Source organism: Eretmochelys imbricata, chromosome 6 (assembly GCF_965152235.1).
Source record: "Eretmochelys imbricata isolate rEreImb1 chromosome 6, rEreImb1.hap1, whole genome shotgun sequence".
NCBI lineage: Eukaryota > Metazoa > Chordata > Testudines > Cheloniidae > Eretmochelys > Eretmochelys imbricata.
The window spans coordinates 38798151-38812797 of record NC_135577.1 but is presented as its reverse complement, the minus strand read 5'-3'; the positions used below and the strand labels follow the sequence as shown (position 1 = coordinate 38812797).

The following is a 14647-nucleotide window of genomic DNA, read 5'->3' as shown; positions in this document are numbered from 1 at the left end:
TCTTTGAGCAGGACCCCATTGTGCTAGGTGCTATATCACACAGTAAAAAAGGACAGTTCCTGCTCCAAGGGACATACAGTCTGATTGTTGTCCTGTGCCAATGTGGTTTCTCCTTGCATACTATAGGGAGATTGGAATCTAGTACTCAAGATGTACTGTGTAAATCTGAGAGAATTGTGACCTTTGTTCAGAAGGACTGCATAGTACAAGTTGAATGTCTCACCCAAGTGATTTGAGACGTCCCTGGGTTTATATGGGACCTTTCTCCATGGAAGCACCCCCTTCAGTAAGGATTGGAACCAATATTTAACCAGGTTGCTCAGTCACCCCGATATCCAGGAAGGATGTAGGGAAGAATAAAAGGAACAACTGCAGCAAACCTTAGCCCTGTTTCCATTTCTTTCTTATGGCATTTCTAAGATGGGAGGGCCCAGAAAATTAAAATAACTCTAGAATTAGACAAGTGTACTAGGTGAGTTTCCGTATAATACTGTTCCTCATGATTTCACAAATTTGTGAGGATTCTACCCCCGTTGCGAAAAGCTGCATAGTACTTTTGTTTAGTTTCTTATGGCACTTCTTGACCAATCAGGATTTCACAATTGTCATACTGGCCCAAATTTTTGGCTGGCATAACTGCATTATTTGGCCCTGTATCCATACACTAGGATCACCTCAGACTTCATGATTATAAGACGAGGGAATTAGAAGTTGTTATAACACACGCTTGGCCAGCTCTGATAATCCACCAGAGGGCAGTGTACCAGTGTGGACGAACTATTTTGTTAGCTACAGACAGGATATAAAGGGCATTGACCAGACCAGCTGCTGCTGTTCATTAATGAGACTGAGTTTGCTAAAGTAACACAGAGCCACTGTGACAGGTCTGTTGGGCTCACTCCCTTCCCAAATCTCTAAACAGCTGACCCAGCCATCCCCCACATGGTGGCAGCCATGCATTACTCTAAATGCTATTTACTATATGACTGATGTCATTACTATTTAAGGAACTTTCTAAATCAGTGGTAACACTGTGACACAAGTTCAGTTCTTCCCACAGACAACAGCTAAATTCTGCTTCACTGAAGTTAATGGGAATGCGCTAGTTTACTTGAGAGCAGAATTTGCCCTTTTTCAAAGTAGGATTCCTTGAACGAGTTGGAATAAATGGTATCAATCCAAATGATTTTCAGAGGTGAAGTTGAGTGGGGGTACACACTCAAGTTTTTGCTCAGTGATTCACAGACTTCACAGTTGGTCTAAATTGTCTGACTGGTGTGTATTCTGACTTTCTGCATAGTGGCATTTGTTAGTGAAATTATTTGTTTTTAAATAATTATGGCTTCATTTCTGTGAAGCATTGCCTTCCAGATCGTTTCTGAATTAATAACTTGTACATTGTGGACAAGTAGCTTAAATAACCTATCTGTTGTTTTTAATCTCAGGAGAGACAGAGAATATGGATGGTACAATAACTTCAGATGAACTTTCACCCCTTTCTTCTGGAACAGAATCGGGTCCACAGTCTCCATTGTCTCCAGAAAATAAAAAGAGCCCAAAAGGCATCAGGAAAATCTGGGGAAAGTAAGACCTTCTAATTCTTTATCCATGCCCTGTCAAAATGTTTCAGATGAGAACATTTTCAGTTTACAGCATGTTCTAGAAGACCTAGAGGATCTGTACCTGTAATAAAACAAAATGTCAAATGCAGTAATCAAACTCAGCAACTCCGCAGTGTCCATGTGGGCGGGTATATGTGTACACATAAGATTAAGTGAAAATGGATTCCAGTACTAATAAAGGAGCAGACATGCTATAGGAAGAAATTCAATACAAAGGAGAAGTCCTCTAATTTCTTCATGTAATACATTAGTTGGAAGCCAAAAAACTTTAATAACCATACTTTTTTTCACTAGCCTTCCATTTCTGAAGGCATAAATTGCAAATACAGGTTTAGTCTTACCCTGTCCTGTCAGACACTTGCCTATTTCAGGTCACCAGTCGTTTGACAGTCTGAGTCCCAGTGTTTAGACTGGGGTACAGTGTCAGGACTGAACAGCGTTACTTGCAGAGCACAGTGCTTTCCACAAGGTTTGGTCTAGCTGCCTAATCTAACCATCTATGTAACCATCTATTATATAACCATATATATATGTAACCTTTCTTGAGTTTGCTCAAGAAAAGATTATTAAATGGTCCCAGAAAAAAAACATAATAACCAGATCTTAAAGTTTCCTTGGAACTTACAAAAAGCTGAAATTATCAGTGAGTTCCGTATCTTCTCTCTAGCTTTAGTATAAATGTTTTGGGATTAGTGGTGGGCTAATGTATCTTTCTAGTGTATTTACATTTTATGTATGAAATGGAAATGCTGTATGTCATGCTCTAATACTTGGTGTTCTGCTCTCTGTAAAGAATAAGAAGAACTCAGTCAGGTAACTTCCATGCAGACGATTTAGGTTTGGCTGAATTTCGAAGAGGTGGTCTCCGTGCAACAGCTGGACCTCGATTATCTAGATCAAAGGAAACAAAGGGGCAGAAGAGGTAATCATTCTCTCTTATAATATTGTATTACTTTCAATGCATGAGAGGTAGTATTGTGAACAGAGTGTATCTCCTGTGGTGAAGTACTGTCCAGCATACTTCACTAGAAATGAATCTCACTATAACTAGAAAGGATTTTTCTGGCTGAGCTTATCTGCACTGTTGCAGTTGCAGGGGGTAATGACAGCTTCTGGCTGAGTCTGAGAAGCCATAATTGCTCTTGTAACAAAGAGCAAGTGTAGCATGACGTCCTCCTCTTCATTCCCTGCTTTGGGAATAGCTGCAGGATGACTGGGAATGAAGGATTTCATCATAACTCTCCCCACATGGATGATGGAAATTTCTCTCCTTTCTCCTCTCTCCTCTGAGTTTTTCAAGAGTAGGTTGAGCTGAATCTATGTAAGAACGTTCAAATTAACATACTATATATTGCAATGTCTATTTACCATATTATGTACTGCAGGACTAGATATTAATTCTTTTTACTGGAATCCAGAGCAAAGAGAAGCACATCAGTAGATATTAGTAATTACCCACATGGCAGAGACCCTGGTACAAATGCACCTTTTGGCTGTTCTTCAAACAAGGTCAAAACAATGTACAAGCAATTGGTCCATGAATTGAAGTTAATTTGTTTATAATCTTTTAAACATTTCTCAGTGTTGTCAACTGACATTAATGAACCTTGCAGGATCAGGTCCTAACCTACTAATTGGTATGGTGGGTTTTTTTTTTTTAACAGAAGTTGGAAAAAATATATTTAAAAGTGTTAAAGTAAAACTATTGTTAAAGCATCGCTAACCTCCCCATGCCAGGTTAGAAGGCTTTTCTAAAGTGTCAGTTAATTGTCTTTAGTGTGATCCTCATACAGCACTTGTGCTTTTCAGTGACTACAATGCCCCATTTGCTCAGTGGAGCACTGAAAGAGTTTGTAACTGGCTTGAGGACTTCGGTCTTGGTCAGTATGTCATTTTTGCGCGGCAGTGGGTGACTTCTGGCCACACGTTATTAACAGCAACACCTCAGGACATGGAAAAGGTAAGAAATCTGGAATTATTGCTGTCTATTAGGCAGGTGTAGATGGCTGGTCCTTTATTGTATCAGTCTATTGGCCACTTTTAGATGCAAGCATCAAAATATAGCAGCTAATTCAAAAAGGTGCGTAGTCTTCTTTATGTAGCAAAAACTAAAATCAGTCTCTCTCACATGCATGAGTTCTGAGATAAAAGGCACCACATAAGGACAAGCTATTTATTATAATTATTTTTTTATTACAGGAACTAGGAATAAAACATCCTCTGCACAGGAAGAAATTAGTTTTGGCCGTTAAATCAATAAATACAAAACAGGATGATAAGTCTGCACAACTAGATCATATCTGGGTGACACGTAAGTGCTTGTGGAATTCTGGGACTAGAGGTTGGGTTTTTTACCTCAACTGAGAAGTAATGAAAATGTTTCATGTATTTCTTGTACACAGTGAATGAGAGTTCTCATAGAAATGTATGTTAAAGCCAGCTGATTATCGAATTGATTGATCATCTAAACGTACTGTACCATAGTGGCATTTGGAATATTTCATTGGAAGAATATTTTAGAGATTTACATTTTAAAAGTTTGGTTTTCTTGAATGCCAGTTATAATGAATATGCCTTATTTTTTCAAAGCTTACTTGCTTTTTGATTTCTGTGGAAATCATAACTGAATTTAGGACTCAGGAAAAGGCAACTGGAATTCAGCTTAAAATACCTCAGGCCAGGGATCAAGCAACCCCTCCAATGTAACCGCCTTGAGGGGGACTGAGTGCGAGTAACTAGATTTTTTATTCCTAATATGAAAGGCACTAAATGGTCCTGTAGAGGCACATGCTCAGTCATATATTCCATCCTCTAAAGCATTTCAGGAATTTAATTTGTGGGTTTTGGTGGGAGCTGCCTGCTGCTCTCAGACAAAGGGAGGGCCATTTTGGGCAGAAGGCCTTGAAAGGGCAGTGAAAAAGAGAATAGGTGACTCATGAGTTTCTGAAGAGGGTCAGAGGACCCTGAGTATGAGTGAAGGTGCAGAGGGTGTGGAATTTCATCTTCAAGGATTGTTTCTTGATCTGAAAAGACTTCTAAATCTGGATTTGTTTTCTCCACTATTTTTATATTTTCAGGATGGCTTGATGATATTGGCTTACCTCAGTACAAAGATCAGTTTCATGAATCCAGAGTTGATGGGAGAATGTTGCAATACTTAACTGTGGTAAGAAGGTTTTACCATAAAACCGCTTTCCCCCCATTCAGACTGACTCTGAACCCTCCATCTTGCAAACACAGTAGATTCTGCTTAAAAGTGATCCTGATATTAGCAACTTCTGATTAATGCCAACATATTGCCAGGAACCAGTCCCATCCCATTAACGTCAGCGTTAATGGGATTCAGATATTAGCAACAGCATACTCCTTATTAGCAACTTCTTTTGGAAGAAAAGAGCCACCTCCACACAGGTTTGTGAGGCTGCAGCCAGGGAAGGAAGTGCTGGGACATATCTTCTCTGGTTGCAGCCTCGAAAACCTGCCTGCGGCCATGCTTAGCACATCCCAGTACTTCCTTCTGGGGATGCAGCCCAGCAAACATTCCTGCAGACAGGGACCACACAGGAAGTAAGGAGCTGTGGGCTGGGAGGGGAGGCCGTGGGCAGAGCAGTAGCAGGGAGAGGGGCTGCAGCCCAGATGTTGGAGCTGCACAGTACCTCTCCCTGCATTCTCCGGACTGCACTTTGCCAGGGGATTGCATACAGGGAAGGAAGCACTCAACAGGTTGAACCCTGACCCCAGGAAAGTGCAGGGAGAGGTACCAAGTAGCTCCGTGGGCCCTGCATTTGGGCTGCAGCTTCCCTCCCTGCTGGCATGTTTGCAGGGTTTCAGACAGGGAAGGCCTGCCCAGTGCTTTCTTCCTTAGCTGCTGCCTGAGAAACCTGCTTTCCTTTTATTAGCAGCTGCCCCATAATAGCAACTTTTTGCTGTCAACCCAGGGGTTGCTAACAAGCAGAGTGTGCTGTGTTCAGGAAAGAGGAGGGAGTTAGCTACTATTTTACGGGTAACTTTCCAGCAATATTCCCTTTAGTCTGGGACTTTGCTCACATTCAAAAGAATCTAAAGGATCTATACAAGGCAAAAATTGGGGGGATGGGGGTCACCTTATCTACTGAATGGTAGAGGGAGAGCCACCCAAAGATAAACCAGTAGTCGCCATATCTGCCTTAAGAATAGCATACAGGAGATTCAACTGCAGCTGGCTACTGCAAGACATCTGACTACCAGGACCATGTCCACACAGTATGTTTAAGAGTATAATGACCGAGAGTGCGTGCAGCTCAGGATATTTAGCCTGGTCACTTGGTAACTGATATTTAGCAGTGGAGACCAGTATTGAACCCAGTATGTTGTAAGGCCTTGACCAAATTGGTCTCAGAACCATACAAGCTATAGCTATGTTTAAATACTTATTGATGGTAAGGCCCTAGCATCACTTCCCTGTCTAGTGTGGATAAAGAATTTTCTTTTTGTCTTGTAACTGCAATAAAACGATTGCATAGTTCAACTGGGTATTAGTCCATAATATAACTTTGGAGAGCACTGTTCTCAGAAGAAAATTTCTGTCCCTACTGATCAAGGAGACCATGCTAGAACCCTGATATCTACCACTTTATTTAAATGTGGCCATAACAAGTATGACCCCAGTGTGGACATGGTCTTACTCAACTGAGAAATACTCCATCTCCAGTTTCTACTTAAAAGACCAATAGTCTTATAGATTAATTTTATTAGGATTCAACTGTTTTTTCTAACAGGAATGCATACCATTGATCTAACCTGGATTTCTTTGATACATACAAATGTCACAGCATTTATTTTCCAGGGGGTGCGGGGGGGGAATCGGATTGTGCAGTGGTATTCTATGCCACTTTTACCCAGGCTTTTCCTCTTTCAGAATGACCTTCTCTTTCTGAAAGTCACCAGCCAGCTGCATCATCTCAGTATTAAATGTGCCATTCACGTGCTGCATGTCAACCAGTTCAACCCCCATTGTCTACGTAGGAGGCCAGTTGATGAGGTAAAGAAGAAATTTGTGTGGCTTGAGTCTAGTGTTTTGATGCTGCATGCTCTAGCCCTACCCCCTCTGCTCCTGCTTGCCACCAAAGGAGTTATTCACTAGTGAAAGAAAACTAACTGTACAAAATACCAGCCATTGCAGCCAGGAGCTGCCTTTGGAATCTCCTCAGGGAAGATCCACATCACAGAGGAGGAAAATAGTGTAAGTTACTGCTTGTCCTCTTCCATGTCACCAGCCCAAACCCAAGAGCAGGTTCCCCTCTGTGTTCCCATGTGGAAGGGAGCCAGGTAGCATTAAGTAGATTGGCACAGGTGGTGTAACTGGAAGAAATGGGATGTATTGAGAAAGGGACAATTTTGGCTGAATATCCAGAAAAGCTTCTGAAGAGCGAGATCTCTCAACACTGTAGAACAATTTCCCGTGGGGCAAGGTAGACGTTCCATTGTTTGGTCACACATTGGGACCAACTCTGCGCTCTCAGTGAGATGGACTACAATGGCAGTAAGTATATGCCATCTGTAAGTGCCAGAGCTGGTTGAATAAATTATTCAGTGAATTTTGCATTTACTTTTAATTATTCAACCACTTTTTTTTCCATTGTTCTCCCAGTCTGTAAAGTTTGGCAAATCATTCACAACTATGTAAGAATTTAATAATATTTTTGAGTGAACTCATTGAAATTTTTTATTATTTACTCAACTCTACTAATTTCTCAAGCAGTACTCTCAACAGCACATAAATTAATTTAGCCTTTCTCCAGCCAGCATCAGTTCTTCTCTGAGGGTATGTCTACACTACCCACCGGATCAGCGGGCAGCAATCGATCCAGTGGGGATTGATTTATCGCGACTAGTCTAGACTCGATAAATCGACCCCCGAGTGCTCTCCCATCGACTCCTGTACTCCACCGCCACAAGAGGCGCAGGCAGAGTTGATGGGGGAGCAGCAGCAGTTGATTCACTGTAGTGAAGACACTGCGGGGAGTAGGTCTACGTACGTTGACTTCAGCTACGTTATTCAAATAGCTGAAGTTGAGTAACTTAGATAGATCCCCCCACCTAGTGTAGACCAGGGCTTAGTCTCTATATTAAGTACCTAGATAATACAGTAATGGAAACCTTAAAAATAATAATAATTTTCAATATTTTTTGCAGCATAAATAGTCTCTGCATATTGTCTTTTATATGAAGCAGTAGTTCTTAGGTTTCCATCTGTAATAGAATGTACTTTCCATTTCACCCACCAATCCAGATTCTCCAAATCTTCTGAGAGCTGCACAAGATGCTCAGAGCAAAACAGGTTATCTCAGAATCTGGAAAATAGTGATTGTTAGGGAGGAGGAATGATTTAATAGTAACTGATAATGAGGCAGGCATGAAAGGTAAACTCATTAGCTGAGGTTTAGCCTTTTTCAAGTATTGAACTGTATTTTCTTAGCTGAATTGTGTCTGCATGTATGTATATAAACTAAAATTCTCTGTGTAAAGAAGAAGAGTATATTGTCTTTTTGTGGTTTCAGAGTAACAGCCGTGTTAGTCTGTATTCGCAAAAAGAAAAGGAGTACTTGTGGCACCTTAGAGACTAACCAATTTATTTGAGCATGAGCTTTCGTGAGCTACAGCTCACTTCATCAGATACATACCGTGGAAACTGCAGCAGACTTTATATATACACAGAGAATATGAAACAATACCTCCTCCCACCCCACTGTCGTTGCTTTTACAGAATAATATTTCACCTTCTGAAGTAGTGCAGTGGTCTAATCACAGAGTGATGGAATGGCTCAGATCAGTAGATCTGGCAGAATATGCACCAAACCTTCGAGGAAGTGGAGTTCATGGTGGCCTCATTGTGAGAACTGGTTCATAATTTTATTCCTTTTTTTTTGTATATTAACTTAGAAAATACATTTCCAGATTACTTTACCAAAACTACTGTAGCTGTTTAATTTCCAAGCATGAAACAGAAAGAGGAATATACCTTAATTTTAGTAATCTGATGATGTATGCTCACTGATCAACCTTCTTAAAAGCTATTGAGTCTGTGTTATGTAAATTAATTTTTACAACATAGGAAATGTAAAGAAAAAAGAAATATTAGAAATCTAAAAAAGCAAAACGATGTCACATTGTCTTCCGGACTAATAGGGAGTGCATGAAATAGAAAATTTCTTACTGATAATTTCCTTTCTACTAGCAGCATCTCCCACAATTCTGGATGTGTGGGCTGCTCCCCTCCTCTCTGTAGCTCTCACAGGCGAATTAATATCTTGGTGCTGCATGCTCTATCCATGCCCTCCTCTGCTCCTGCTTGCCACCAAAAGAGTTATTCCAAAGCTGGAAAAACTTGTATAACAATACGGGTAACTCCAGAGTAAGCAGACTGACTATGTACAGTGGACCAAAAAACGGTCACATAGTAAAGATTCCACTCAACATCTGATCTTTTGGCTCATAAGCCATTCAAGGTGGGTAGATTTATGGGAGAAGCTACGAGCAAAAAGGAAATCATCAATAAGACGTATTTTCCTGTTCTGCAGCCCAGCATCCCCCACAGTTCTGGACATTTGGAAAGTAGTGAGCAGTGAACAGGGAGGATTATAGAAAAGATCGGAAAGAAGGGGGGTGGGGGAAATGTATCCCTCCCCATTTATAAGATTTGCTCAAAGGGGATTATTATTTCTGGGCCACCTCCTGCAGCAACTTTCTGCCAAAGGAAGCATCTGCAGGTGATAGGAAGGACACATTACAGTGCTGGATAAAGGTCGTAGCTGTTGAGGAGGTGGCATCCTTGCAAATTTCCAGTGTGGATGCATTTCTTTCTGTTCCTGAGGTTGCCGGGGATCTCCTGGAGTGTGCCCTAACCCCGTTCAGAACAGAATTTTGAATGCCTTGTGTGTCCACACCGCAATGGAGGACTTGGAAGCTGTAGGTCTTTTTTTTCCCACTAAAAACAAAAAGAAATAGGCTGGCCCATCTTCTCATGGATCCTTTATGTTTGAGGTAGATTTTCAGAGCTTTTCTGACATCTGAGGTGTCCCATCCTTCACTGTGTCCACGGAGAAGAGGGGTATCAGCTCTTGGGAAGTGTGGAAGGAAGGGTCCAGCTTAGGGATAAAAGAGGCAGGAGTCACACTGACTTGTCTTGTGGAACATGCAGTAAGGCTCCTGCAACGATACGGCTGCCAGCTCTAGCGCTCACCTGGCAGGTGTGATGGCTATCAGAAGGCAAGTTTTGATGGAGAAATAGAATGCTGGTATTGACATCAGTGGTTTGAGGGGATGACTTGTCAGGGCCAGGGCTTTGGAGCAGAGCCCGGAGCTGGAGCGCGGAGCAGCTCTGGAGCAGTGGAGCTGCAGGTTTTTGCCTGGAGCTGGAGCAGAGCCGGAGCACCGCTCCAAAGCCCTGGTCAGGGCTCCTTGTTTCTCTTTGGTTGTTCACGTACACGACCATATTTGTGTTGTCTGACTGAATCAGAACATGTTTCTCCTCTACACTGGATTGGAACCATGGCAGCTACAGCTTGACTGCTCTTAGCCTTAGGAGGTTTATGCTGTAACCCCTTTCCGCTGGGTTCCAGCTGCTTTAAGTGGTTTGGGACTCCCAAGTGTGCTCCTCAGCCCTCCAGGTTGGCATCAGTTATGAGAACCAGAGGATCTGGAAGACACATGGGCATAGCATTGCAGATATTGCCCTGGGCTAACGACCATTTTAAGGAGCTGAGCATTAGCAGCAGGACCTTTATGCAGTCCTTCATGTGTTCTGGGGAGTGGCCCACACCTTTAAGATGAAACCTTGAAGATACCTGATGTGTGATTGTGGCCATGGAGTGATCCCTGCGCACGGCCCTAGAGGCCTAGTTATTGAAGGTCCAGTGCTAGGGTAGGCCTCTTGCAGCTCGGGAACAACGTGAGAAGGTCCTGAATCTTTGGAACCTTTCTAGAGGTGGGTAGATCTTTGCTATTGAGGTGTGTGTGTCTACTCCTAGATGAGCTGTTTTGGTAGACTAGGTCAAGGAGCTTTTCTTGACATTGATAACAAACCCATGCGCCTGGGATGGAGCTCTGTTCAAGATGTCCAGGAAGGGGACACAGATGTATACCCTTGGACCTAAGCCTGGCTAGCAGTACCACAAACATCTTGGTAAAGACCCTAGTGTAAGAGGACAGGCCAAATGGAAGCATCCAGTACTGATAATGCTTCCTGCTGTAAGAGAACCTTAGACATCTGTGAGGACATGGTCTGATAGGAACTTTCGAGGTATGCATCTGCCAGATCCACTGAAGTCAGAATATCCTCGTGGGACAGGGATGATACAGTAGAGGCCAGGCTCTCCATCCACTTGAGCCTTTTGAGGTCAATATGGCTTGGATTCCCCCCTTGCATTTTTGAAGACGGTGGAGTAGAACCCTAAAGAATCTTTCTTCTGAGGAAGTGTTCTCATCTTTTAGATATGGGAGGGAGAGATCGTGTTCTGTAGCAGATTGTGAGTTACAGGGTTGTAGGAGACGGGGGAGAAAAAGTCAGAGGACCTGATGGATCTTGTGTACTTCCCCCCGCCCCTTTTTCCCTTTATGTATTTGCATGCGTTGAGAGCACAGGTGCTCTCTTGTGGCTTTGGGTGAGACCTTTGGCAGGCAGCTATCCTTAGGGCTAAAGCCCTCTCAAGAGAACTTTGAGTGCAAAGCCCTGTGGCAGTGAGTCTCCAAGCCCATGTCAACTGACTAGGGCTCACAACTGCTGTCTAGGCTAGGGGTTCGGGCTTGGGCTGGAGTCTAGGCTCTAAGACCCTCCCCCCACGCTGGGTTTCAGAGCCTGGGCTCCAACCCAAGCCGGAGCAAGTATACAGCTATTTTTAGCCCAGAATGTGAGCTACGCAAGCCCAATTCAGTTGAACCAGACTCTGAGATTTGCTGCTGTGGAGGGAGTTTCACTGCATAGATGTACCCCCAGAGGCCACCCTGGCTGAGTCTATTCCTCCAGGGAGTGGGGAGGGGATATGACACTAGAAATTGGGAAGGAGGGTACTGTTTATGAGCCTGACTTCTTTTCCCAGGTCACTCAGGACCCACTTTAAGACTTGGGGTGGGGAGAAGTCTCCCCTTGGGACTTACATCCTGAGTTGACTGACTGGCATTGTCCTCATCTTTACAGCCTCTCCCTGCTTTGTTCAGAGACTCCCGATCTGCTTTTTCCATGTTGAAGTCGCCCGCACATCCCTCTTTGACTCATGGCCCCAGGACCTAACAGAGTTCGGGCCAGAAAGCTGGGTACAGTTCCCAGTCTTCCAAGCCAGGCTCACAGATGGGGCGTTGTTTAGATTTTGCCCTGTGCTTTTCGGGCTGCTCCATCACATCTGAGCAGTGCAGAGAAGCCAGCAGAGAGGCATGGTAGCAGAGCTCAAGGTGAGTTAAGTCACCTGACTGTAAGCCAACCCCGGGATGAGAGAGACTAGGGAGGGAAAACTGCTCACCCTTGCCCCCAAAAACCCCAAAAAGAGGAAAATAGGTGGCAGCAACAGAACCACCATTCACATGCTGCCACAGAGGGGGTGTAGCCAGAATGAGTAGTGCCAAGACTTTTATGCATCTCTGCGCTGCAGAGGGGGGAGCAGCCCAGATGTCCAGAACTGTGGGAGGTGCTGGGCTACAGAAAAGAAATTATACAGTGGAAATTACTTTAACAACTTATTGATAAAACATCACCAGAGCTGTTCAAAGAAATAAAATGAACTTATGAGACAGAGGCTGGTCACAGATAAAGAATTTCCCTGGGTCGCTGAGCTGTGGCACCTTTGCAACAATCAGGAATTGTTTAGACTTGGGAGTTAAGATGACAAGCAGCTAGGGTACATCTACACTGTGTTTTAAAACCCACGGCAGCAAATCTTCGAGCCTGGGTCTACAGCCTTGGGATCATGCTACGGTGTTGGAACCAGCAGTGCTCCAGCCTGATCCTGAATGACCATAGCTGTGGGGTTTAAAACACAGTGTAGATGTACCCTTAAGTAAAATAAGGGCACTTCGAGTACAGTGAGTTGCCTTTACAAATGTTTAGGGCTTTTGTTTCACTTTCTTTGCAACATAAAATTACCACAAGTATTTCCTAACTTCTCTATATGTTAATACAGGAAATAGCTAAGGAGCACTGCAAATACTGACATAATGTTGTTTAGTTAAAGGCATTTGGAAAGTTTTTTCAGGTGACTCCTGTCACTTACACTAGTTACTCAAGAATGAGTGAGACTTTTATTTATTTCTCTGATAGTGTCTGACAGAAACGTAATTATTAAGAACATACAGATCAGCATGATAGGATGACTACGTTTTTTTAAATATGTTTGATGTTGTAGAGGTTTGTCTACATAAAGCATAATTTTTGTGGTGTTCTTAATAGATTCTTGAACCTCGCTTTAATGGTGACACACTGGCAATGCTTCTTAACATTCCACCTCAAAAGACCCTCCTGAGACGGCACCTGACCACTAACTTTAATGTGTTAATTGGGCCAGAAGCACAACAAGAAAAAAGAGAAATAATGGAATCTACAGCTTACACACCTCTGACTACCACTGCTAAAGTTCGGGTATGCCACTCTGAATTCTAGGATCTCTCAGTGTAGTTCAGTTTGCTTTTCTTACAGACTAAGGGGCCAACTCTGGGAAGTGGGGGAGGCCAGTTCCCACTAAGGTTACATTTTAGTTATTCTTAATTTTAGTCTTCTTTGATATTCTTAATACACAGAGATCAGCACAAACCCATCATAATTTACTAAAGAAATAAACATGCAATATCAATACCTTTTATTCAAAGGAAACGCAATCCAAAACAAAATATTCATTTTTATCAATAACTGTTCCCAGTTTTAACAAAGATTTAACCAAGTTTCATAAAAATATTTCTGAACTGAATAGCGTTGAAAATTTAAAATCCTCTTCTTTTGAGCTCCTACAATATGTTTGATGCCAAGTATACAAATGGTATCTGTTAAATCAGAGCTTTTCCCAGTGGCCTAATACAGTGTTAGGATTTGCAGAACATATACATCAACTCTAATTGAAGCCAAAAATAGAGCGAGGGCTGTTTGTAGACCTGATCTTGCGGATACTTATGCACGAGTGACTTCATTTTTGTATTGATTTCAATGGAGTCTCTCAGACAGGTAAGTGCTGTGCTTGCTACCTATGACCCCAGCTTAAGACCATCCTTGTTGAGAGAAGTACTGAAGCCTACACTTGTGGCTTTGACTCAGCAAAGTACTTAAGCACCTGCGTAACTATAGACACATGAATTGTTCAACTGAAGTAGTGCTAGCTGTGTAACTTTAAATAATAGTTTAACATATGATGTTTTCAGCTGGCAACTGTATGACCAGCGAAGTCAATTAATCTGAGCTATGGTCAAACCCTACTAAATCACGCCAATGGGGGGGAGATTTTTCGTGAATTAGCAAATATACAGACAACCATGATTTTAAAAAACTGTCACAAAACACACTTGTTCAACTGTGAGAATTCATCATGATCCTAGTAAATGTACTGTAGTATAGCTAGCAAAGATAATTGAGGGGTGTTAATCTCAGCACAGTGTTCTGCTATTATATCCTTTAGTAACAAACCTACAAGGAGGGATGATTGAAGCTGCATTTTTCTAGTTTGTAGACTTCAGTCAAGATTTGTGCATTGTTGGCATGTACAAAATTGTAACTTCAAACTAGATTTTACATTTTAGACCAGTTGTTTCTCTTATGGAAACCTTTATATTTCATTATTTTAGCCAAAGAAACTTGGATTTTCACATTTTGGAAACCTAAGAAAAAAGAAATTTGATGAATCTACAGATTACATTTGTCCCATGGACACAAGTCCAGGTGCAACTAATGGTACTCAGAAGAGCTATGGTGGATACAAAGGACTTAATCAACTCACTGATAGGGAATTGGACAAACTGGATCAGGTGGGACAAATAGATTGATGTCATTCTCATCTCTCATCCTCTACATGCAT

The 14647-nt window shown here is 42.3% G+C and overlaps 1 protein-coding gene across 1 annotated transcript in view; it reads left to right on the top strand.

Moving 5' to 3' along the window:
* Positions 1-14647, top strand: part of PPFIBP2 (PPFIB scaffold protein 2) — a 156784-nt gene that overhangs the window by 139088 nt on the left and 3049 nt on the right. The window contains exons 19-27 of the mRNA XM_077820109.1: positions 1446-1584; positions 2416-2544; positions 3432-3582; positions 3822-3933; positions 4700-4788; positions 6520-6642; positions 8368-8493; positions 13039-13227; positions 14418-14597. Of these exons, the coding sequence (XP_077676235.1) occupies positions 1446-1584; positions 2416-2544; positions 3432-3582; positions 3822-3933; positions 4700-4788; positions 6520-6642; positions 8368-8493; positions 13039-13227; positions 14418-14597 (1238 nt within the window). The remainder of the gene's footprint in view (positions 1-1445; positions 1585-2415; positions 2545-3431; positions 3583-3821; positions 3934-4699; positions 4789-6519; positions 6643-8367; positions 8494-13038; positions 13228-14417; positions 14598-14647) is intronic.